The sequence below is a fragment of the Cryptococcus depauperatus genome, chromosome 6, assembly GCF_001720195.1.
Source record: "Cryptococcus depauperatus CBS 7841 chromosome 6, complete sequence".
Lineage (NCBI taxonomy): Eukaryota > Fungi > Basidiomycota > Tremellomycetes > Tremellales > Cryptococcaceae > Cryptococcus > Cryptococcus depauperatus.
The window spans coordinates 145,507-166,634 of NC_089473.1; the positions used below are offsets into that span (position 1 = coordinate 145,507).

At 45.5% G+C, this 21,128-nt stretch overlaps 10 protein-coding genes and 1 non-coding gene across 11 annotated transcripts; 4 read left to right on the forward strand and 7 right to left on the reverse strand.

Annotated features, from left to right (window-relative positions):
- Nucleotides 1-295: 295 nt before the first annotated feature.
- On the reverse strand, nucleotides 296-2,221 carry L203_104784 (uncharacterized protein; the record flags this gene model as incomplete). The annotated part of the gene is made up of 7 exons (XM_066214162.1): nucleotides 296-306; nucleotides 381-951; nucleotides 997-1,104; nucleotides 1,157-1,503; nucleotides 1,555-1,684; nucleotides 1,738-1,881; nucleotides 1,949-2,221. The coding sequence occupies 7 exons, from the start codon at nucleotides 2,219-2,221 to the stop codon at nucleotides 296-298; spliced, it is 1,584 nt and encodes a 527-aa protein (XP_066070259.1).
- A 267-nt stretch (nucleotides 2,222-2,488) lies between these two features.
- Nucleotides 2,489-4,108, forward strand: L203_104785 (uncharacterized protein; the record flags this gene model as incomplete). The annotated part of the gene is made up of 5 exons (XM_066214163.1): nucleotides 2,489-2,717; nucleotides 2,771-3,156; nucleotides 3,213-3,285; nucleotides 3,335-3,819; nucleotides 3,875-4,108. 5 exons carry the CDS (start codon nucleotides 2,489-2,491, stop codon nucleotides 4,106-4,108), a joined length of 1,407 nt encoding a protein of 468 aa, XP_066070260.1.
- A 134-nt stretch (nucleotides 4,109-4,242) lies between these two features.
- L203_104786 (uncharacterized protein) lies at nucleotides 4,243-7,029 on the reverse strand (the record flags this gene model as incomplete). Its single annotated transcript, XM_066214164.1, has 3 exons — nucleotides 4,243-6,406; nucleotides 6,460-6,744; nucleotides 6,812-7,029. The coding sequence occupies 3 exons, from the start codon at nucleotides 7,027-7,029 to the stop codon at nucleotides 4,243-4,245; spliced, it is 2,667 nt and encodes an 888-aa protein (XP_066070261.1).
- Nucleotides 7,030-7,294: 265 nt separating this feature from the next.
- L203_104787 (uncharacterized protein) lies at nucleotides 7,295-9,408 on the reverse strand (the record flags this gene model as incomplete). Its single annotated transcript, XM_066214165.1, has 7 exons — nucleotides 7,295-7,379; nucleotides 7,429-7,506; nucleotides 7,554-7,881; nucleotides 7,930-9,059; nucleotides 9,110-9,238; nucleotides 9,290-9,306; nucleotides 9,364-9,408. The coding sequence occupies 7 exons, from the start codon at nucleotides 9,406-9,408 to the stop codon at nucleotides 7,295-7,297; spliced, it is 1,812 nt and encodes a 603-aa protein (XP_066070262.1).
- A 325-nt stretch (nucleotides 9,409-9,733) lies between these two features.
- Nucleotides 9,734-9,823, forward strand: L203_104788. The gene has a single exon. It is a non-coding gene; the product is annotated as a tRNA-Phe (tRNA).
- A 1,048-nt stretch (nucleotides 9,824-10,871) lies between these two features.
- L203_104789 (uncharacterized protein) lies at nucleotides 10,872-11,522 on the reverse strand (the record flags this gene model as incomplete). Its single annotated transcript, XM_066214166.1, has 1 exon — nucleotides 10,872-11,522. The coding sequence occupies one exon, from the start codon at nucleotides 11,520-11,522 to the stop codon at nucleotides 10,872-10,874; it is 651 nt and encodes a 216-aa protein (XP_066070263.1).
- Nucleotides 11,523-12,579: 1,057 nt separating this feature from the next.
- Nucleotides 12,580-13,512, forward strand: L203_104790 (uncharacterized protein; the record flags this gene model as incomplete). Its single annotated transcript, XM_066214167.1, has 4 exons — nucleotides 12,580-12,751; nucleotides 12,799-13,045; nucleotides 13,093-13,264; nucleotides 13,309-13,512. 4 exons carry the CDS (start codon nucleotides 12,580-12,582, stop codon nucleotides 13,510-13,512), a joined length of 795 nt encoding a protein of 264 aa, XP_066070264.1.
- Nucleotides 13,513-13,873: 361 nt separating this feature from the next.
- Nucleotides 13,874-14,422, reverse strand: L203_104791 (uncharacterized protein; the record flags this gene model as incomplete). Its single annotated transcript, XM_066214168.1, has 4 exons — nucleotides 13,874-13,965; nucleotides 14,025-14,218; nucleotides 14,337-14,361; nucleotides 14,419-14,422. 4 exons carry the CDS (start codon nucleotides 14,420-14,422, stop codon nucleotides 13,874-13,876), a joined length of 315 nt encoding a protein of 104 aa, XP_066070265.1.
- A 1,569-nt stretch (nucleotides 14,423-15,991) lies between these two features.
- Nucleotides 15,992-16,237, reverse strand: L203_104792 (uncharacterized protein; the record flags this gene model as incomplete). Its single annotated transcript, XM_066214169.1, has 1 exon — nucleotides 15,992-16,237. The coding sequence occupies one exon, from the start codon at nucleotides 16,235-16,237 to the stop codon at nucleotides 15,992-15,994; it is 246 nt and encodes an 81-aa protein (XP_066070266.1).
- Nucleotides 16,238-17,269: 1,032 nt separating this feature from the next.
- L203_104793 (uncharacterized protein) lies at nucleotides 17,270-17,612 on the forward strand (the record flags this gene model as incomplete). Its single annotated transcript, XM_066214170.1, has 2 exons — nucleotides 17,270-17,330; nucleotides 17,377-17,612. 2 exons carry the CDS (start codon nucleotides 17,270-17,272, stop codon nucleotides 17,610-17,612), a joined length of 297 nt encoding a protein of 98 aa, XP_066070267.1.
- A 708-nt stretch (nucleotides 17,613-18,320) lies between these two features.
- Nucleotides 18,321-20,792, reverse strand: L203_104795 (uncharacterized protein; the record flags this gene model as incomplete). The annotated part of the gene is made up of 9 exons (XM_066214171.1): nucleotides 18,321-18,616; nucleotides 18,681-18,705; nucleotides 18,750-18,756; nucleotides 18,810-18,816; nucleotides 19,405-19,562; nucleotides 19,616-19,668; nucleotides 19,725-19,813; nucleotides 19,865-20,113; nucleotides 20,183-20,792. 9 exons carry the CDS (start codon nucleotides 20,790-20,792, stop codon nucleotides 18,321-18,323), a joined length of 1,494 nt encoding a protein of 497 aa, XP_066070268.1.
- Between the last annotated feature and the right edge of the window lie 336 nt (nucleotides 20,793-21,128).

Consider the following 21,128-nt stretch of genomic DNA (forward strand, 5'->3'; position numbering starts at 1 on the left):
TTTCAACTCATTTCTATTTCATAGTTTCAACAGGGTTTTTGGGTGAATCGCTCTCATGCGTTCAAAGATACAGTTCATATGCGATGCAAGTTGCAATGCCGTGTAAATCGCGCAAGCTTGTCATCCGAAGAGACATGACGGGTATAAACAAAACTCTGTAATCTCAGGTGACTGAATTATATCTATCTAACCTCTTGAATCTAATACTGATATATGACAATACTGGTACCCCATGCCATGACTGATCTGGCTACTCTATAAAACGCTTCCTATTAATCCCTTTGTGAATGGTCACTTATTTTTTCTCTATAAAACATCCGTCGTATGTCAGCCGCCTGTTTCAGTTAAATATAATCAAAAGTAAACCAACTCAAACTCACTCCCAACGACTTTGAGAATTGCAGCTTTCAAACCCTTGCCAGCTTGTTCAACCTCCTTTTTGGTCCAAACGCCCGAGATGGTCACCTTTAAACTTGGCTCTGGCTCAAACACCTCTTGACCTCTCAAGCGGCGAGCACGAGTGACAAGTAGACCATGTGAATTCAAAGCTTCGTCTACAATGTCTTGCAATATACGTTCTTCCTCCTCCAGAGTCGCAGGCGGTTTCAGCAAGAAAATGTGGATTAGAGCAGAGTCGACGTGAGAAGGGATGGAGATGAGAGCATCCTTGTTCTCTTGGTCTCCTTCTGCCGTAGCCTCGATTTTTACCAGTTGTTGCCTGAACGTTTGTACATTGGTTTGAAGAGAAGACATCAATGAAGGTTGAGAGACAAGCATGTCGATACCGGTTGAAGCAGTCGTAGCTAGCAAAGCTGGAAGAGATGCTGAAAATACTGATGCTGAAGAATTGATGCGTTGATGAACGCAGACAACTTTGGATCCGGCACAAAAACCACCCCCCGTGGCGAGACCAGATGCCATAGAGGCCATGAGAATATCAATCTCTGACGCCTACAAAAGATTAGCGAGCATTTACATGCAATGACAACATCATACAGGAATGTCATAATACTCTGTGACACCACGGCCATGTTGGCCAATCATGCCAAAGGATACAGACTCGTCAAGGATAAGTCGGTACTTGTACTTTTTCTTAAGTTCCAGCTGTATATTGTCAGCAAAACGTCGGATTGTAGATTCAGCTCAAATTACATACAACTTTGGGAAGATCAATCATCATTCCATCATTTTCAAAGATACCCTCAGAGACAATGAAAGTTTTCGTTAATTTGGAGCCTTTTCTTTTTCGTTCTTTATCAACGGTTTGTAGGACCCTCTCAAGATCATCCATATCACCATGGGCAAACCATCTGACGTTGCAACGAGACAACTGAAGACCTTTGTGTATAGCAAAGTTGACTCCACGATCAGCAACAATGATATCGCCACGCTTGGCAAAGGCGGGAATAACAGAAGACACAAGAGAAAAGGCCTGAGAGTAAATAATGGCCGCTTCCGTTCCAAGAAAGTCGGCTACTTTTTGCTCAAATTCTTGATGGACATCTATTCATTATCATGAGCCAGTGAGTCTCATTCAAAGCAGTGATGACATACCAATAGTACCGTAGAAACCTGATGGACCGCAGGTACCAACACCATATTCTCGCAAGGTTTCAATAGCAACTTCCTTCATCTTGTCGTTTTCTACAAAACCAGCCCAGTCTGGAATAGCCATGTTTAACACCTGTCAAATATTAGATCAGATACACACATAAGTTCTCAGCACATGAGACGTACAGACTTGCCTGTAGGAGAAAGCTTCACACGGGCGCCATTGGGGCCATGGATGACAGGAACAGTGTCAAGTGTAAAAGCATCAACCGGCTGGAGTTCGTCAACAAGTGGAACAGGCTCAAACTCGTCGACTAAATGTTCAATCTCCTGCTAGAGTTATTAGTCGCTAATCTTCATGTTCACCCAACTTGTGCGAAAACAAAGAAAACCACACCTTTTCTGTGAGTTTGACAAAACTTGCTCCACCATCATCACCTCTTGTCCTGTCTTTAAAGATGGTCCTAATAGCGAACGCGATGAGAAGAACTTCGAGAAGACTTCTATATGGGTCATTCTGATAAGAAGATTTTATGTAACGTAGGATAATAGGAGAGCCAGGGATCTGGTTAAAGAGATGTTGGAGGGTGTAGAAGATAGTTGAAAGTGCAGAAAGTAGGGGAAGAAGAGGAGCAGGGATCTCTGCCGGAACTGACTGGGAGTCAGACATTGCGGCTTAAGTTATAAAAAGAAGGAAGAAACAAGAAAGAGAAAATAGAGTTGCAATTTGTCGCATCAAGGATATTAAGAGGCCCAAGCAAGGCGGACGGAGTTTTAAAAATCTCCGCCAATAACTTCTCTATTACTAAGACCTCCACTTTAAGTACCATAAAAACTTGTATAATGAGATGAAATAGAAATCTCTTTCTTTATCAATCTATTCAAAGGTAACAACAATTGGCATATACTAACGTTGTCATCGCTGTACTGATCCATCATGAATCTGTTCAATCAGCTTGATCACGCCGAGGAAGACGACTTTCCGTTATTAAGGGAGGAAGACATTGACCAAGTTCTTGAAGACGATGGAGAACGACCTGTGGATTTGGAGGAAGATGGAATGGTTCCACGACTTGGTGACCATGTGGAAGCATCATTCGGCAAGCTGGAACATCCAGTGGTGTACAAAGAAAAATCTGAACAAGATATTACCTGGAATAAAGTTGGTAAGTAATGTCCTATTTGATTCGAAAACGTACCGTATCTGACATTGTTATAGCATTACATCAAAACAACCGATCAGTTTTCACCCTCTCGCTGCATCCCAAATTTCCAAACCCTCCTCTGGCCATCACTGGGGGCGAAGATGATTTAGGTTTTATTTTCTGCCCCGTTCTGTTTTCGAACTCAACTGATGCCCAATCTTTCACGTCTAAGACCTTTCTTCCTATTCGCCTCACTGGCCACACTGACTCTGTTACTGCCGCAGCCTGGAGTTTTGACGGCGAGATGATTGCAACAGGCGGCATGGATGGACGTGTTCGGTTTTGGAGGAGAGGTAGAAAAAGAAGAGGAAAGCCGCTAGACGACTCAGTGTTGAACACAATTGAAGGCTGGAGAGCCTGGGAATTCATCACAAATCTTGAAACTGGAAGCGAAATTAATGCAAGTATCCACGTTTCACCTCTCTTTCATGATGCTAGCTTACATTCGTCATTCAGTGGTTGAAATGGCATCCGAAAGGGAACGTTTTGGCGGCCGGATGCGAAGACGCCTCTGTATGGTTGTGGAATCGTACATCTCTCGACTAGTTCTCTATGGCTTGGTTGTTGACTTCTGCCAGTCCCATCAGGAGACACACTCACAGTGCTCTCATCACATTCAATGTCCTGTACTTCTGGCCTCTTTCCTCTTCCTGCAAAGCACCTTCTCACTGCTTCACTCGACTCATCCTTGATACTCTGGGATCCCCGTACGTCTACGCCTGTATGGAAAACCAATGTCTTCCTTCCGCCAGAATCACTTAATACAGATCCTAGCATACATGGTATCACATGTATAGCTTTATCGCCGCGAGGAGATGTTTTGGCTGCTGGATCATGCTCGGGTCCCGTAAAGATCATTAGCCTTGCCAAAGGCGACATATTGGCCACACTCAATGCACACAAGGAGGGTGATAGTGTGGAAGCACTTGCCTTCATCGATCTTTCTGGCGGATCTGCTGTCTCGGGGGGTAAAGGTTTAATGTGTATCAGCTGTGGGACAGATGGAAGAGGCTTCATCTGGGATGTTGCCACAGGTAGGAATAGGCATGAGATAAGACATGGTGTCAGTTGTCTCATTGCGTCTGTTAACTCTGTGATGAGCTGATGATCCTTGGCAGGGGCCTATTACATCTCTGTCATGTCACCCCTCGCCGAACAACCATTTGTTTACAACGGCTTCAACAGATTCGACTGTGAAAACATGGGATGTTCGTACTGGAACACTCTTGGCTACTCACCATGGACATCATGGAGCCGTGAACGAAGTTGCTGTTGCACCATTTGAAGATGGATTGGCGATCATCAGCGCGGGTGACGAGGGAGCGTGCATGGCTTGGAAGATAGAATATTAATGGCATCACAATGCATCTATTGGCTATTCCGGAAGAGCAAATGTTTGGTCATAGTCCATGAATATGGACATGTCATTATGTCGGTCAATTATAATGTTTGTATTCTATATTTAAAAAAGTTTGAGCCATGGATATCACTCATCAACATCATCATGAGCTTCTTTGACTTCTCTTTTGTCATCTTCTCTTCCAGATCCTCGATAAAGTCCTCCGACAACACCAGTAACCCTTCTGGGCGCACCCAACACGCCTGCAGAAAACGACCGTCCCAGATTATTGACATTGGACAACATACCTGACGTCCTTCGTACATTTTTTGTATCACCGGTCGAGAAACTGTTGGACGAAAAAAGAGGGGGTCTGGGCAATTGAAAGTCTTGAAGAGAAACGAGAGAGGAAGGAAGAGGTTGGATAGAGACGGTGCGCAATTGGACGCCATGCCACATATTCTGGTTTTCTTTTCTCCTTTTTTGGTCTCCATTCAAACAGGTGCGCTTGCCACTTATCTCGAGTTTCTCTCCATCGTAAATGGACATGATTTCCATGCCTTCCATTTCATGTGCGATTGATTTAAGTCCAGCTAAATCACTCTCAATGTCTTCAACTTTTGTACTCAGCCTTTTCCATTGTTCGCCGTTAGTCTCTATCTCAACAAAGTCTTTCACTTCTTCCCATAGTGCTTTTTCCTCTCCCTCCTTTTTGGAAGGATGAGTGACATTGAAAAGTGCTTCATATCCACAATAGATACGTTCGATATCAGCCAACGCAATTTCCACGTCTACACGAGCGTCTTCAATAACCTCATGTAACGCGTCCAAGAGGGTTAAAAGAGTCGCTTTAGTAGACCCACTATTTGTGCTCAGTTTTGGAACGGGCATTTTAGCAAGAGACAACAAGCTGGCTCTCTTTTCGCTCTTAGTGGTAGGCGTTGAGGGCGGAGAAGACGGCAGAGAAGCACGCAAAGAAGACAGAGAGTGAGAAAGATCATGTAAAGTAGTCTGGAGAGGGGTGTAGCGTGTAGTGAGTGGGCTAAAGGAAATTTGTAGTTGAGCAATAAGAGTTGAGGTTTCAATTGAATTCTTCGCACGAGTATCTTTCTCTTTTTCATCGGTCATCATCATCGAGGTCTGAGTTTCTGACATGTCGTTCAATATTCTTTCATCTTGGTTATACAGTTCTTCTAAATCAGACACGACCTGCCCATTCTCATCTCCTGCCGTTTTGTCACCTTCACCAGCTTCTTCCTGAGATAGCCACCTTATACGCTGTTTTTCAAGATCCATTCTTCTCTCTGTTTCGTATTGCATATCTCCAACAAGCGTGGCAACTAGCTCTTCAGCGAGAAGAACACGAGCCAAAGACTCTTCAGCTGGATTCCTTTCGTCTGGTGCTGCCGACGTAAGTTTTGCCTGTTTCTTCAAGGCTGGAATGAAACTTCGCCAGCTTTTTTGTCTATCAAATTCAACATTATCATTATCTTGTTCTTTGAATGTTTTAGCTCCCTCATCAATGAGGGATCTCAACACATCCACCTCAAGCGAGGCATGTTGAGCACCATAATTCATTCGTTGCACTTTGTTGAGCCATGACTCAGCTTTTCTAGCCCGCCTCTCTTCCTGAGCAATCATCTTCAACCTTGTAGCGACTTCTCTTCTGCGTCCAGCAGATTCACGAGACATTCCTTCTGAAAGCTCTTCAAGGGCCGCCCGTAACTTTTCTGAGCGTTTCTTTTCTGCTGTCAATTTAATTTTTGACACAGAAAGCTCATTTCTCAGTGATGCGATGGTGGTTTGGGATCTTGTACGCAGGTTATTCAAGTGCATGTGTATCGTTGTGTGAGTCTTTTGAGTAAAAGTCATGTATCGCTCGATAACATGAGCTGCAGACCGGTCTTCCCTGTCCTTTTCATCTCTTTCGCCTTCTGCCTCTACCCTCTTTTCTGTCTCTTCTTTCAGCTGCTGTTTGACAGTGTATAGAGAATTCTCCAAGGATTCTACATGAGCTTGCAATGAGCTGATTTGACGTTCTTTAGATGTTAGTGAATCCGTAAAGTCATCAAAGAGTTGTTGAACACCACGCTGACCTATAAGAAGGTTTGATATAACTTCTGACGTGGAAGATTGGGCTGTAGTAGGAACTTCATTGAAAGCGTGTTCTTTAATCTTCTCATTCTGCACCTGCAAGGCTGAAGAGGGATTGTGAAGCGGAAGAGACGTTAACTGAGAGGGTATGGGAGGCGGAGTAGCTTTTGGATCAAGCTTTTCAACGAGCTCTCGGTACTCTTGTAGAGCCAAGTCGCTACTTTCCTTGTCAGTCAAGGCCATTTCTCGTCGACACTTGAAATAACAGACACAAGTTTCTTTTGCTCTTCGATCCTTTTCCTCTCATATCTTTCCCATTCAACCTCTTCTTCTTTCTCATCTTCTACTCTTTTCAGCTCGTTGATGACAGCTCGATCGCCTTCTCTTTCCCTCGTCAATCGCTGCACGTCTTGCTGTGCTTGTGCCAGCTGCAGAGTGGTGGAGGACAGCTGAGATTCCGTAAAGTCAAGTTTGGAGGACAGACGTCTGTGAGCCAACGACATCTCGGACAAAACTGTAGATGCTGGAGGCATGGGAGGTGGAAGTGGATTTGCTCTGTGGCCATGTCTTAGCACTTATCGTTGACCGACAACAGGTCAAAATCCTACAGGAAAGAGCTCACCTCAGGACCTCGACTTCTCTTTCTAAATTTTCACCCCATTGCTTCGTGCTTTCTTCTCGCTCTTTGGCTAATGCTGCCTCCAACCGTGCACCTTGAAGCTGAATGCCAGCTGTATGCGCGGCATGCTGATACTGTGCGAGCTGAGAGCGCAAAGAAGTGAGCTCGATGATGAGTGGATGCGATGTTGGAAGTATTGGTGTTGGAGGTAGATTATACATGTTTTAAATGACAAAAAGACAAAATATTAATCAAAAATGGTAAAAGTGCTGTCAACGGGAATTTTCATTGCGGTACCATCTAGTTGTGTATACAAATCATAGACAAAATCTCCATTCGTTACTCCTTGTAGTAGAGGCCACAAGACTGGATATCCATGCATGATGCATAAAAACTGTTGTCCAACCTCGATGTATCATACTAACCCAGAACAGATAGGTCTGACCAGTGCAAAGATGTGCTCTATTTTCATGAATACTTTTGCTATCAGTCAGTGTCAACAAAAAAATATGCACCCTCAGCCTTCTGCTCCTTGTCCTTGAGAGAGTCCATCTTGTTGATACGTGGTCGGCTGTTGAGAAGTTAGTTATTTATGACATTTCTAATGCGGAAACACTCACTAGTTGGTTGGGTCTCTCCGGAAAGTGATATCAAGAGATTTCAAAAACTTGTTCATACCCGTCAAGAGTCCTTCAGGACTGGAGATACCAATTAGCATGTTTGAATCAATAATACTCCAACCTACTGTTTTGCATAGGACTCTTTTCCGGGTGTACCCTCAAACACAATCACTCGGTCTGCCAGATAAGTCGCCATGATGAAATCGTGCTCGACAATGAATGCTGTCCTCTTGCTACTCATGACGAACTTCTTGATTACTTTGCTCGCCAAGATACGCTGCTCAGAGTCGAGATAGGCCGATGGTTCGTCGATGAGGAGGACATCCGCGGGAACTCCGAGTACGAGACAGATAGCAACTCGCTGAAGCTCACCACCAGAAAGAGTCTGGACCTCCTGATCCATAATGGGCTCTAGATTCATTGGCTTGATAACGTCAGAGTTGAACTGGGGGTCTTTGGGGCGTGTCAGCTAGAGTTCATCACAATCGCTAACCAACGTACGCATGAAGGCAGGCTTAATTCTTTTAATCAACAACTGTCGCACAGTACCTGGGAATTTGGGAGAGATCGTCTGGGGCTTCATGGACACTCTTAACGAAATTTTGTCTTTTTCCTCGTCTGGGTCAAGCTTGCCACCCAACAACTGCACCAAAGTGGTCTTGCCCATCCCATTCTCTCCCAACAACACCAAAATTTCGGATTCGGTAAAGTCACCAGAGTCAACTTTTAACTTGAAACCACCGAGGGTTTTAGTCATCGTAGGATAGTTATATCGTCGGGTCTTGGGTACTTGTATCTCGTCGACAGTCTCAGAAATTTTGAACGTAAGGGATTCGTCTCGGAATCGCAAGTTTTCGGTAGGAATCAATCCGTCGAGGAAGATGTTGATACCTTCCCGGACAGAGTAGGGCATAGTGACAACACCATACGTACCAGGTACACCATAAAGCACACAGATGAAATCAGACAAGTAGTCGAGCGTAGCCAAATCATGTTCAACGACGACAACATAATTAGTGGAATTCACTAAGCCACGAATGACCTTAGCCGCTGATAAACGCTGTCGGATATCAAGATAGGATGAAGGCTCGTCAAACATGTAAATGTCTGCTTGCCTTACTGAGGCGATACCAATCGCAAATCGCTGCAACTCTCCACCCGACAGTTGGCCGACTTCTCGGTCTTGCAAGTGCTTTAATTCAAGATCAGTCTCAAGCTGGTCCCTGTTGTCCAACTCTGTTTGACGATCAAACATCTTTCCGACAGTCATGTTGGGAACTTTGATACTTCTAGGGATTTGATCCACATACTGAGGCTTGGTGACTGCCTTGATATCATCCTCAAGCACCTTGGTGAAGAAATTTTGCAACTCTGATCCGCGGAAATATTTGAGTATTTCTTGCCATTCTGGTGGATCATCGAAACGCCCAAGATTGGGTTTTAGTTTTCCAGAAAGAATCTTAAGGGCGGTAGATTTGCCGATACCGTTGGTACCAACTAAACCAAGAACTTGACCCGGACGAGGGGTAGGCAATCGATGGAGTTTGAAGGCATTAGCGGCGTATCGGTGAGTGACATGAGACTCGAGGTTTGTAGGAAGGTTAAGAATTTGAATAGCGTCAAAGGGACACCTAGTGCGAGGTCAGCATTAAAAGTGTTAATACATTGCGAATTGGCTTGCTTTTTCACGCATATTCCGCAACCAATACACAACTCCTCTGAAATGAAAGCCTTTTTATCATTAGGGTTCACTTCAATACATAGCTTGCCCATCTTGACGACCGGACATGATCGCTTGCATTCTTGACGGCTGCACAGCGTCAGTCGTTGATGTACTTGCTATCATGCTTGCGATGCTCACCATCTTTTTGGCTTACACTGGGGCGCGGCTTTCTATCAGCTCCTGTCTCGTCCACAGAATGCCACAGCACACACCTTGTCGTCAGAAATAATAGCAACACGAGTAAGCTTGTCAGACATTGTGCTCCTCTTTTTTTACCCGCTTCAAATCTAATTCAAACGGCTTCCTCTTTGAGCTTGCTAATGCCTCTTCAGTATGTTTTGCAAATTTTAAAGCGATGAAGGAATTAATGAAGGGAAGGAATATTATCAACAAAAAGCGAAAAATCAAAGGTTGCATTGTTCAATAATCTTTTAGTTAGGCGCGCGCATCAACCCTCTAACCAAGCAAATTTCAAAGATATGTCACCGTGGGCCTAAGTTATTTTTTGGTGTTTTCGCGTGCCTATGCATTGTTTTTATAATTGCCAATGAATACACGCCTTACATCTGAATGGATGTAAATGGCGACATAGCTCAGTTGGGAGAGCGCACGACTGAAGTTTTGAAAAGAGACCCAATCGTGCGGTCCCTGGTTCGATCCCGGGTGGCGCCAATTCTTTTTTTTCTATTAAGTTCTTTCCATGTCGCTCATGTCTCGACTACCCGCAAAAGACAATAGCAGCATCAACAAAACAATTACTACAAACGCCATTAACCCAAACTTCTGCCCATCAACTTGCTTAATACTTATTGATTCTAATCAGGCAAACGAAAGAGATCAATCCAAAGAGCATACTACATCCCACCAATCGACCTTGCTGCCAAAACGCCTTGCCTTGTATCCCTGCCATATTTGTGTCCAACTTGTTCCTATGCACACAGCCGACAACTCTCCGCCAAAACGCTTTCAGTCCCTCAACCCTTGGAGCCTCAATAATTCCCAAGAGCAGGATTACCACGACACAACAACACTCCACAAAAGACCCTATCATGTTGGGTCTTGGAGATACAAAGAGTCCAACCTTGTCTTGTCCCAAGGCCTTTTCCATTCCAAAACCCAGTCGCGTTGCAGCTCTCGTATCATGAAAGGAGAGCAGCTGTTCTGGAGTAGCTGTAGGAGCAAGGCGAGACATCATGGAATAGGACCGAACAGACGAATATCAACAGGACGGCAGAAACAACACCTCAACAGACCAAAGCAATGGCAGCCACCAAGAGAACATACATCCAGTGACAAACACAACCAAACCTGGCAGGAATGATGATGCATGGTCTGACCATGTACGATGTACAGTAGAAATAAAGAAAACACGGCTAATGGAATTGGGAAATGAGACCGTTTGCTAGTCCTCATTGGAGTATGCTGCGTCTAGACATCCATTCTCAATCCACTTCATAAATGCGTCTAATAACATTACCATCACGCTGTCGTCCGTCTCCTTCGTTGCAATCATTTCCGGCTAATCTGGCTCGCAAAACTTGGATAGTATTGTCAGGATTCTAAATTGGTTCTCGGGGCTTTGAACTGGAGGCGTTGGGACTCTGTAACTGAAGCAAGACATGTGTAACTGGAATAAACTCGGACAGCTATCAAGATTCATCCTCTGGGATCTATCAACAGCCGTCCTTCTTTATATCTTTTACGCTTCTGCCATGGTCATTCAATTATACCACCTTCTCCGGTAGTCATCGTCTCCTTGGTTATTCCCACCTTCCTCCATCTGGGGTGCTAACAAGTATGAATCCGTTCCCTGATTTTCCTCCAACAACTGTCCCGTTTGGGATGCCCATTGTACATTTTGGAAGGAGTTGAATTGCGTCGTTGGTTGAGAAGAGTTGGAAGCCGGTACACCGCTCTGAAGTGTTTGAACTCGCTGCGTAAGCCTTTCAATTTGACTTATGAGCCCTCTTATCTGGACTCTGCATCCCTCGATTGTTTGTTTAAGTGTTGTAATCGTTCTGTCTTTCTTAGCACTATCTTCTTGAAGACTTACGTATTGGGCTCGTAACTTGCTATCCTTCTTGTTCAACGGATGTGCTGTCAATGCTGCTAGTTTCGCTTCTAAATCTCTAACGGTCTTTTGCAACTCCTGATAGTCATGGAGCATTTGTCCATAAAATGACTCGTGATCATTACGGTCATCAGAAGCAGGCAAGTCTGTCGCAAAGTCATCCGGATGGGGAGGGTTGCCAAATGAGGTGCCATCCGTTGCTATTCCCGAGGCTGGTGGGCCTTGCGCGCTCCAGTCAATGGGTGGACCATTGTAGCAGCTGTCTGGGTCAAATGGGAACGATGTCTGTGGCCAACTCATTGTCTTGCTTGAGGTATAACTTAGACTGGATACCGAGAAGTTGCGAAAAAAAGTCAATCAAAAAGTGTGTGCTACAGAATGTAGGAATGATAATATCATCTCGTTTTCATATACCACAGAGACAACCTGTCAGCTCGTGTCTCTTTTGTTGCGTGTGTCTTCTCGTTACTGGGTTGTTGCCACATCTGCTACAGCTGGGTAGAAGGGTCAGGTTATTGAATATCGGGCGATAACTAGAAGCGATTGCGTTGTATATCTTGGGAACAAAGGCAGTGGCGGACTTGAATTTTGCTTAAAAAAGGACTTCTTGTGGTGGGTTTGGTTCGTGTGTCGCACTCCGATGATGAGAAGAGAAGAGAAGGGTCTTCCATTGCACCTTTTGTGAGTAGCAAGGTTGAAGGCTCAGGAGTACCATACTGGGTGTTGTGGATGAAAACTATGTGAATGGTTGTATGAACGGCGTTCCAATACAGCAAATCTAGCACTGGTGTTGCATAGAATAAAATATCCAAGGTGAAAGTATTCTACAGTTGATCTATATATTCATTTCATCGTCTTTCGGTGTCGTTCGTTGGCGGACGTGTCAACCGTCTTTACCAGTCACAGTGTACAGTGCTGATACACCTACAAGGATTATTCATTTGTAAGGGCAAGTTGGACATTGTTCAGTTTGTGAAATTGAATATGTTCTCAATATGATTACGTAATGCGTATTGGATGTCACTTCTGCCGCTTGCCATTTCATGTATCTGAATGTTTACGTCCATGTCATGTATCACGTATAGGCAAGCTGGAGCTTTGTTGTTCTGGAGCTGTGCCGGCAGCATCATAACTATACGAGTCTCTCGATATCTTGGACAAAAAACTAGCTAAAGCCGTTTAGAATCACTCGTCATCTTCCAACCGTCGCGCTATCCACTTCCCTCTATCTTTACGACATGATGCCTCGTCTCGGCGCTATTTCCAGTGATCAGAGACGTACAAAAAGCCTGCATACATCCATAGAATCGATTCTATTCTAGCCAGTGGCTCTCATTACTTCATATATCTCTTTCGAATGTCCAGGACCGAGTTCAATGATATGGTCGACAGATTTGGCGGAGATATCGCATTTTTAGGGACCGGAAGGGAGAAACCGGCCACTCCAAAATATCGACTAGCTCTGGCCATTCACCGACTAGCTCACGGGCATGAAGTCAAGTCCATCGCGGCTCTGTTTGGAATGTCAGGTGCGATTCCTACCTAGCAGTTTGTGTGGGCTAAAAATTATCTTTAGCCGAGACTGTCGAGAAATGGACCGATAACTCTTTGATAGCAGTCATTCGGATGCTTGTAGAATACGTTGGATGGCCATCTGAGCTCGATAAAGACACGATAAAGCGGACGCACCTCTCGCTATACGGGAACCCCGACTGTCTAGGTTTATTGATGGAACCCATATCAACTTTGATAAAGCTCCCTCAAGAGTCGGTGCCTCGTCGTACTACAGCCGCAAATAGCGCTACGGACTCGATGTTGTCCTTGTCATTGACTCACACAAGTACATTAGATATGTACATTGGGGTTTCAGTGCGGCTTCAAGTGACCAGCGCGTTCAACGCTCTATGCAACTTCAAACCCATACCCATATGTATTTCGATGGATTGGGGCATATCATGGGAGACGCTGGATTTACATGTACGCCTCACATCATCCCCATGTATCGCAGGCTACGAAATGAGCCACAACTAGTAGGGCGACCTGTATGTATATTTTCCTTTTACTATATATCGAAACTGATTTCTAGGTTTTTCTCAATCACCATGTCCAACTGGCCCACGTGCGTGTCGAGTATGCTATAGGCATTAAAATGCGCTGGACCAGCCTGCGTAACCTTCTGATCAGGCTTACAACTGAGATAGCCGAAGCTCGAGCTTACGCATTCATGCAAGCCGCCGTTATTCTACATAATTTGCTGATATCGACCTATCTGAGCGTCATGAGTAATTAGGAGGTGGAGGAGATGAAGAAGGAGTATAGGATGCAAAGGAACCATGACTACGGCTACAATCATCAACCAAGCCTGGTAGAAGTGGACTATCGTCGAGGCGAGCTTCTGACTACTCAGATGTTGGAATTCTATCCTGAAAGGTGGATCTAGAAGCGTGGGCATGGTGATACATCTAGTGACTCTCTGGAATCATCATGAGAAGCCTCTGAACCTTCTCTAGAGCTTCCTCCCAAGTCAATTCAGGCTGACGCCTCATGGTCATATTTGCCACGTTCATCTCCATCTGAAAAACTAGCGTCTCTTTCTCCTCTCTCACCAGTGTGAGTTTTTCTTGTCGGTATTGACCAGTCTCGCGCATATGTTAGTCTTTACGGTTTCTCCATTCAGCTTCGCTGTTAAGGAAACCTTGAGTTGTCTGAGAGATGACGGATTCTGCGTCGCCCGTAGAACGCCCTGCCATGCATGAGCTTTACACTATGAATCCAAGCACACTAATCACCTAAATCTCTTACCGTTATGACGATCAGAAATGGAATGCGTCTCCAACCGAACAGTCCGACGAATATGCGTAGAATCGTAACATTGGCTTGAACCGGCCTGAGCAGTGGGCAATGATGTTGGAGGCGATTGAATGGATGACAAAAGGGATGGAATGGTTTGAGTAAACCCGAAAGGGCCTGCTGAAGCAGAAAGTTGACTTTGCGGGCTGTTGAAAGCTTTATCTTTTAAAACTTGAAGCAGTGGGTTGTTGGCTTGAGTAGAACCGGAACGAAGCGCGATAGAACAACCGTCTCGATCACTGAAGATAGGATCAAGGATCCCACGCTGGAAGAATCATTCGTACGTTGTCTATCGATAGTCCAGCCGAACAGCCAAGACTTGAGATGGTGTTTATGACTTGCTCACCCATGACATCCCTCTCCGCATCTGCACGACGATTGACTGGTGCATGATTGATGATGTATTGTCCCTGTCCGTTTCCAGTCCCATCTTTCCAGCCTCTGGCCCTGATTCAATCCGAATGAAGGCGTTTCATCTAAGATTGAGCTTTGGAAGTGTAGCAGCATGTATAGGAGGGCTTTTTCGCTTAGTTTGCTTCGTATACCGAAGGCGTCCGAGAAGTGGTGCATCTTCGTTCTTTGCGATGTGCCGACGTCCTCTTGTATCCATCCTGCGGCTTGGAGCCGCCATTGCCCCCCAGAGAGTCATAATTACCTGAAGTCGGCAGCCAATCGAGTAGAAGCGACAGGAAAGAAGGGATTTGATCAGTACCGTCGTTCACCAGTCAGGATAAGCCGCTGAGAGCTGTCGCGGGGTCTCGGAGCCTGTTCGGATAGCTGGAGGGCTGGATTCTGCGGCCCGGCGCCATTTACGTGTTTGAGAAAAAGTTGACGGTGCAGGAAGATGGCTCTGGGAAGGGCCATGCTGGGTGAAACCCTAGGAGCCGTCCGACGAGCCAATCTGCAAGCTTGACATATCTATAGATGGCGTTGACGGCTGAGAATTGAAAGTAGCGAGCTTAAAGGTTTATATTATATAGAACAAGATAAGTGTTGAGTCTGAAAATGTATCTTATGATAAACAAAATATGAAAAGTTGAATGTTAGCTTTTCGACCTGTACACGCAAAAACCCTATACAATTCGGACCCAATTGAACACAGCCAAGATCTGCTTCCGTGATTACGTATCCAGTTCAGTTCATGAAAACGAATAACCCAAATCTACATCGTCTGCATTACTATTCTATTCAGTAAGTCTTTCACATCAATTTCCCTTTCAGCTCTTTAACAGTTCTTTTAGTTGTATGAGCTCCCTCCTGATAGCTGGTTTTATCTCTTCCAAGCATACTATTTCGCTCCATGAACTTTTTGTAAAGAATGGCGTTGTATACATCTCGTTTTATATAGCCCATCTCCATATTCTCCATACATATGTATAGGTACTTATGTCAGGAATGAGGTTATTCTTGGGCTTGGTCTGGGAGTCCTTGGGACGAGTGGATTATGCAGGAGTATCTATCTCAAATAGACTCTAACAGCTATGAAGATTGATTCCTTGGGGAACTATGAACCACAATCCCTTCCTTATATCTTCTTTGCTCTGCATCCAGAAGCCACGTTCTAGTTCAACCAACTATACCATTCTGAGGCATACACAGCATCCTGTGTTCTTATATCCGCACCTTGTACATGATCCTGACACCATGTCAGCGTCAGCTTGTCGTAGGTGCATAGATAAACGGTCGCAGAGCCATCACATACCCATTGACCACGCAGCTAATGAGGAGGTGGCAGGGCATATAGACATTGGCTATGGGTAATTAAAATCATTAATAGGCCCAGAGTGCAAACGGGGTTGTTGGGATGATGGTGGATGCCTCCAACCAAAAGAACCTGTATCCACAAGAATCGGTGGAAGTTTATTCTCATGGTGGCTGTAAGAAACAGCATTCGCATTGTTTTCTCCAGTGAGGTGACCTTAACTCGTTGAGAGGTTCCCATACATATGGTGGCCAGAAGTTCGCATGTCTGTTGCATAGCCATTCGGATTGAGCTGGGGATGTGCGACGTTATACGCTGATGTTCTCTCTGGCTCGTTCGTTTCCCAGGCTGATTGGCCTTGCAAGCTCCGGCGATTGTAAGGCTCATTACCGCTGCTGTCATCATTAGTTGGGAACCGTGGCGGATTGGATCCCAAATCATTTGGCTGTTGTTGCCAATTCATTGTCTTGCCTGAGGTATAATTCAGACTGGATACCGAGGTGTTGTGAAAAAAAAGTCAACCAAAAAGTGTATACCAGAGAATGTAGGAATTCTAATATCACCTCGTTTTCATATACCAGAGGCAAACTGTCAGCTCGTGTCTCTTTTGTGGCGTGTATCTTCTCGCTACTGGGTTATTGCGGAATCTGCTACATCTGGATAAAAGGGTCAGGTTGCTGAGTACCGGGCGATAACTAGAAGCGCCTGCGTTGTATATCTGGGAAATAAAGGTAATCGCGGACTTGAACTTTGCTTGCAGAAGGACTTCTTGTCTTGTGGTGGGTTTGGTCCATGTGTTGTACTCTGATGCCGAGAAGAGAAGGGTCTTTCATTTCACCGTTTGTGAATAGCTTTGACCGACGGGACAAGCATAACGCATATAAAGTGCGATGAATCACGGACAGTGGACTCTTGGGGAAGCCAATTCTAAACCTGTTCAATGGTACATGATACATCAGAATTGACTTATCCCTAATGTCAAGGACTTGACTTCGTTTATAGATATTGCATGTAATAAAGGTAAACTATAAACATGAATGTTTATGGAACTATGCTACATGACACCTAGTTAGGCGTGCCGGTTACTCCGCAAGCCTATCTGCTTCTGACACCTAAAGAAAGTCACGTGATCATGTGCCAGATCAAATCATCGCTGTGACGACTCTTCGTACGTGATGCACATCTCAATCATCTTGAACTTGTACGTGTTGCGTTTCTTCATATCTCTTACTGCAAACAAGCTATTGAGGTGGCCCGTCGCTTCATTCTTCGTCTAGTATGTTTTCGCCTAGAGCGGCCCAAGACATACAAGAACCATTCTCTGGCTCTGGATAACAGCTATCGTTTTCCTCAGCATGAGCAAACTCACCTGCACCTTTTTCGCGTGTCCTCAACCGAACTAGATCGCCTCGCCGACCTTTCTGGTAGTGATCCAGTCTTCCAACCGACTGGTGGGAAGCCACAAACCCCTGCAAAGCTCCAGCTGGCTGTCTTCATGAATCGTATGGCCCATGGAGAGCCTGAGGAATCAATTGCCCATCGGTTCGACTTGCCCAGTGAGTCACTTATCCATCTCGAGCCGCAGAATACTGATATGAGCAGAGGGGGACGTTGCTCGCTTCTATGACCGTTGTCTTGTTGCTAGTGTGCACCGTTCGTCCGAGTTTATCGCCTGGCCAAGCTGTGCTGAGCGCGACAGGATCAAATACTCTGTTCAGAACCTCTGGGGCCTTTTCAGTTGTGTCGACTTTATTGATGGTTCACATATCAACCTAGCACAAGCTCCAGCCAAACCAGAGAGAGGTGCTGCAAGTTTTTGGACACGAAAACCTCGATAATGCATGCTTCTGCTGGCTGTAGTGGACCATATGAGACGCTTTACAGACATTCAATACGGCTATTCGGCCAGAACAAGCGACATGAGAGCACAGCAAGCCTCCCGACTTCATACCAACCCAGACGGCTTCTTCTCGCCTGGTGAGTACATTTTAGGTAACGCAAGCATATCGTGTACTCGCACAGTCATTGCTATGTTCCGTAGAGCACGCGGACAAGCTGATCTTGACGAGAATCGAATGAGTCAGTGTCTACATGGCCCTCTGCAGACCATTTCAGCATACTGCTTATGTGTGGCGGTAACACCTTCATGATTTGCAAGCTGATATAAGACTTTCTTTAATTTTAAAGCTGCAAAAGCCCGTGTGATGGTAGAACAAGCCTTCGGGGTCCTCAAAGCACGATTCAGCATCCTCCGTTCAGCCAGTATACGCATGCGGACCGAGCAAGACGATATGCGCATAAGCCTTACCATTGACGCCGCTTGCATCCTGCACAACCTGCTTCTCAGGAGCTGGAGGGCTGTTATTGACACAGAGCTCCTCTGGAACATCATGCATGAAGAGCGAGAGACGCGGGCCGAACATTTACGTCATAGAGACTACTTTCAACATTTTCCAGAGCAGTACAGGCGGCGAGAAGAGGTCGTCAGGGAGATGCAGATGATCGACGAACGCCGTTGGGCTCTTTAGGTGCTGCATTTTTAGTCATTATGTATATGCATGTCTCTCTAGCCCTCTCTGCATTGCTTCTACCTGGTTCATAACCTTTGCCCAAGCTTCAGGATAGCTCATATTGTCACTGGAAGCCCTCCAGATCATGAGATCGCCAGCCAACAGCCTTATCAGCTGTATGCGTCGCCCATCCTTCTCTTCCTGTCTCCTTTCACACTCGATTTCCATCCTCTTCTCTTGAAAACGAAGCTTTTTGGCCTTGTATTCATCCTCTGAGCCCTCCATACTTATCATGCCTTCCTCCGTAGACACGTCATACCGAGGGCGTTTGCCTATGAATCAATGGTGTCGGCTTTCCTGTAGCCACAGGGCCTGTCTCGTGCAGCAATGGCTCACCATGTGCCCTGTCACTAATGCTAGTCTGGCCTGTAAGTCTTGCAAAATCCATCATGTATTTCGCTTAACTGAAGAACTGAGCAATGTGTCAGTCCCAGGAATGCACTTAAAGGGCTGGTAATGGCTTACCTTCCTCCTACAAACCTGTGGCGTCCTCTTGCTGGGACAGAAGTTGCTTGGATGCCTCAACAGCCGAAGAGCCATTTAAACCGGCCGCAAAGCGTTGCCAATTGCTGGGAAGGTCCAGCCAGTCGAGTAGAAGCTCAAAAAACGACTTTGAGCCGACTTAGCGCCATTGTCCCAGTCCTTCCAGATGTCGAGCCAGAATTGATGCCCTGAGGATTCAAAGAAGCAGTCGCTCGTGTCCTGACTGGTATTTGGGCTCTTCAGGACTGTGTAGAAGCAGGAAGACCGATAGACGTGCCGAAAGCTTGATAACCGGATGGGAGCGAAGGAGCGGCTGATATCTTTGCAATACAGTGGTATAGCGGCGGTCTTGGGTTATCACTCGAGCTGTCTGACCGAGCCGGACTTGCTGATGCTTTCGACATACCAGTAGCTGGTCTCTGAGAGAAGAAATGTAAATGTAAAAGAAGGTGTTATAAACGAAAAGGCGGAATTGGTTTATCGTCTTTATGTCTCAGAAATCACCCGCTCTGGTGATTCTCACGAAAGATATTTGCTTCCGTTCCTTTGATGTAAGAATTGACTTCCTCAAGTGTACGTCTCAATCTGTTCTGAGTCTCATTCGGCTCGCAACTCTTGGATGTTTTGAGCCTGTCTCGTTTTTCTTTCTCAAACGACAATGCCAGGATTGAGGTTGATCTTGGAATTTGGGTTTCGACGTTGGGACGACGATTAGCTTGGATAAGAATTGTCCAGCTACAATAGACTCAGACAACTACCAAGATTTATTCTCTAGAAAAACTACCAACAGCAGCTCCTTCCTTATACCTTCTTTCTCAACTCTCTGAAGAACGATCCATTTCTGTATGGGCCGTCTCGTTGACTACTGCCCTGCTCCCCTCGATGGGTCGACCCTACAGTTTGGCTGGGAATGGATGACTTCGTTTGTTTCAAGTATCCTTCCATTTCGTCTCTGGTACGTTGGTCCACCTGTCCGCCTTGACTTACTATTCTACTCAATAAGTCTTCCAAATAAGCAATTCTCGTCGCCTGCGCACGTTTTGTTTCTTCAAGCTTTATTGATTCCTCTTCAAGGTGTTTTTTTCTATCACAAACGCTCTTATGCCCCCGCTCCCACCTATTTTTTTCCTTCCAGCACTTGCTAAGCTGACTTCTGAACCTTTTATTAGCCAGTGTTAACGTCGCAACAGTCTGTCCTAAAAATATACTATCAGATGGTGCCTCCCCACCCTGGGATTGAATGTTCGATGGTAATCGTCCAACATCAGAGTGACTATGTCGACGACCTAATCATACCATGTCAGCGTCGGCTTGTCGTTGGTGCATAGGCAGACGGCCGCAGAGCCATCACATACCTATTGTCTGCGCAAATAATGGGGGGGTATTTGCGTCACGGCCACTCAGTCCAGACATGACGGACGCGGTGTCGTTTGGGTGCGACGAGAAGGCTTCGCTCGGTGCGTTGCTTGAAATTTCACCGGGAAAGAGAATATTACGGGCTTCTTGCTCATCTAGAGGGCCGAAAAGGATTGGTGGGCCAAGGCCCGGAGGATTTAGACTTGCGGCATTAACATTGTAAATAGACCCAGCGAACGGTTTGAATTGTGGGGGTAATCGTGGGTTCTGCGGATTTAAATGTCTTGTATCCACAAGAATCTCTGGATTTCCACTCATTGGGCTGTATTGAGGAGCAACATCTCCACCGGTTTCTTCCGTGAGCTGGCCTTGATCCGTTGAAGGATCCCAACTCATACAGTCATTAGGTGGCACGCCTGTTGCAGAGCCATTCGGATTGAGCTGGGTATATGAGAGGTTATACGCTGGTGTTCCCCCTGGCTGGTTCGTTCCCCGGGCTGATTGGCCTTGCAAGCTCCTGAGACTGTAAGGATCATTACCGTTGCCCCCATCAATATTTGAGTACCCAAGTGGATTGGATCCCAAATAATCTGACCATTGTGAATTCATTGCCTCGCTTGGGGTATACCTTAGACTGGATACCGAGGTGTTGCGAAAAAAGTCAACCAAAAAGTGTATACTACAGAATGTAGGAATGGTAGTATCATCTCGTTTTCATATACGAGAGGCAAACTGTCAGCTCGTGTTTCTTTTGTTGCATGTATCTTCTCGCTACTGGATTATTGCGGAATCTGCTACATCTGGATAAAAGGGTCAAGTTGCTGAGTATCGGCGATAACTAACAGCGCTTGCGTTGTATATCTTGGGAACAAAGGTAGTCGCGGACTTGAATTTTGCTGAAAAAAGGATCTCTTGTAGTGGGTTTGGTCCATGTGTCACACTCCG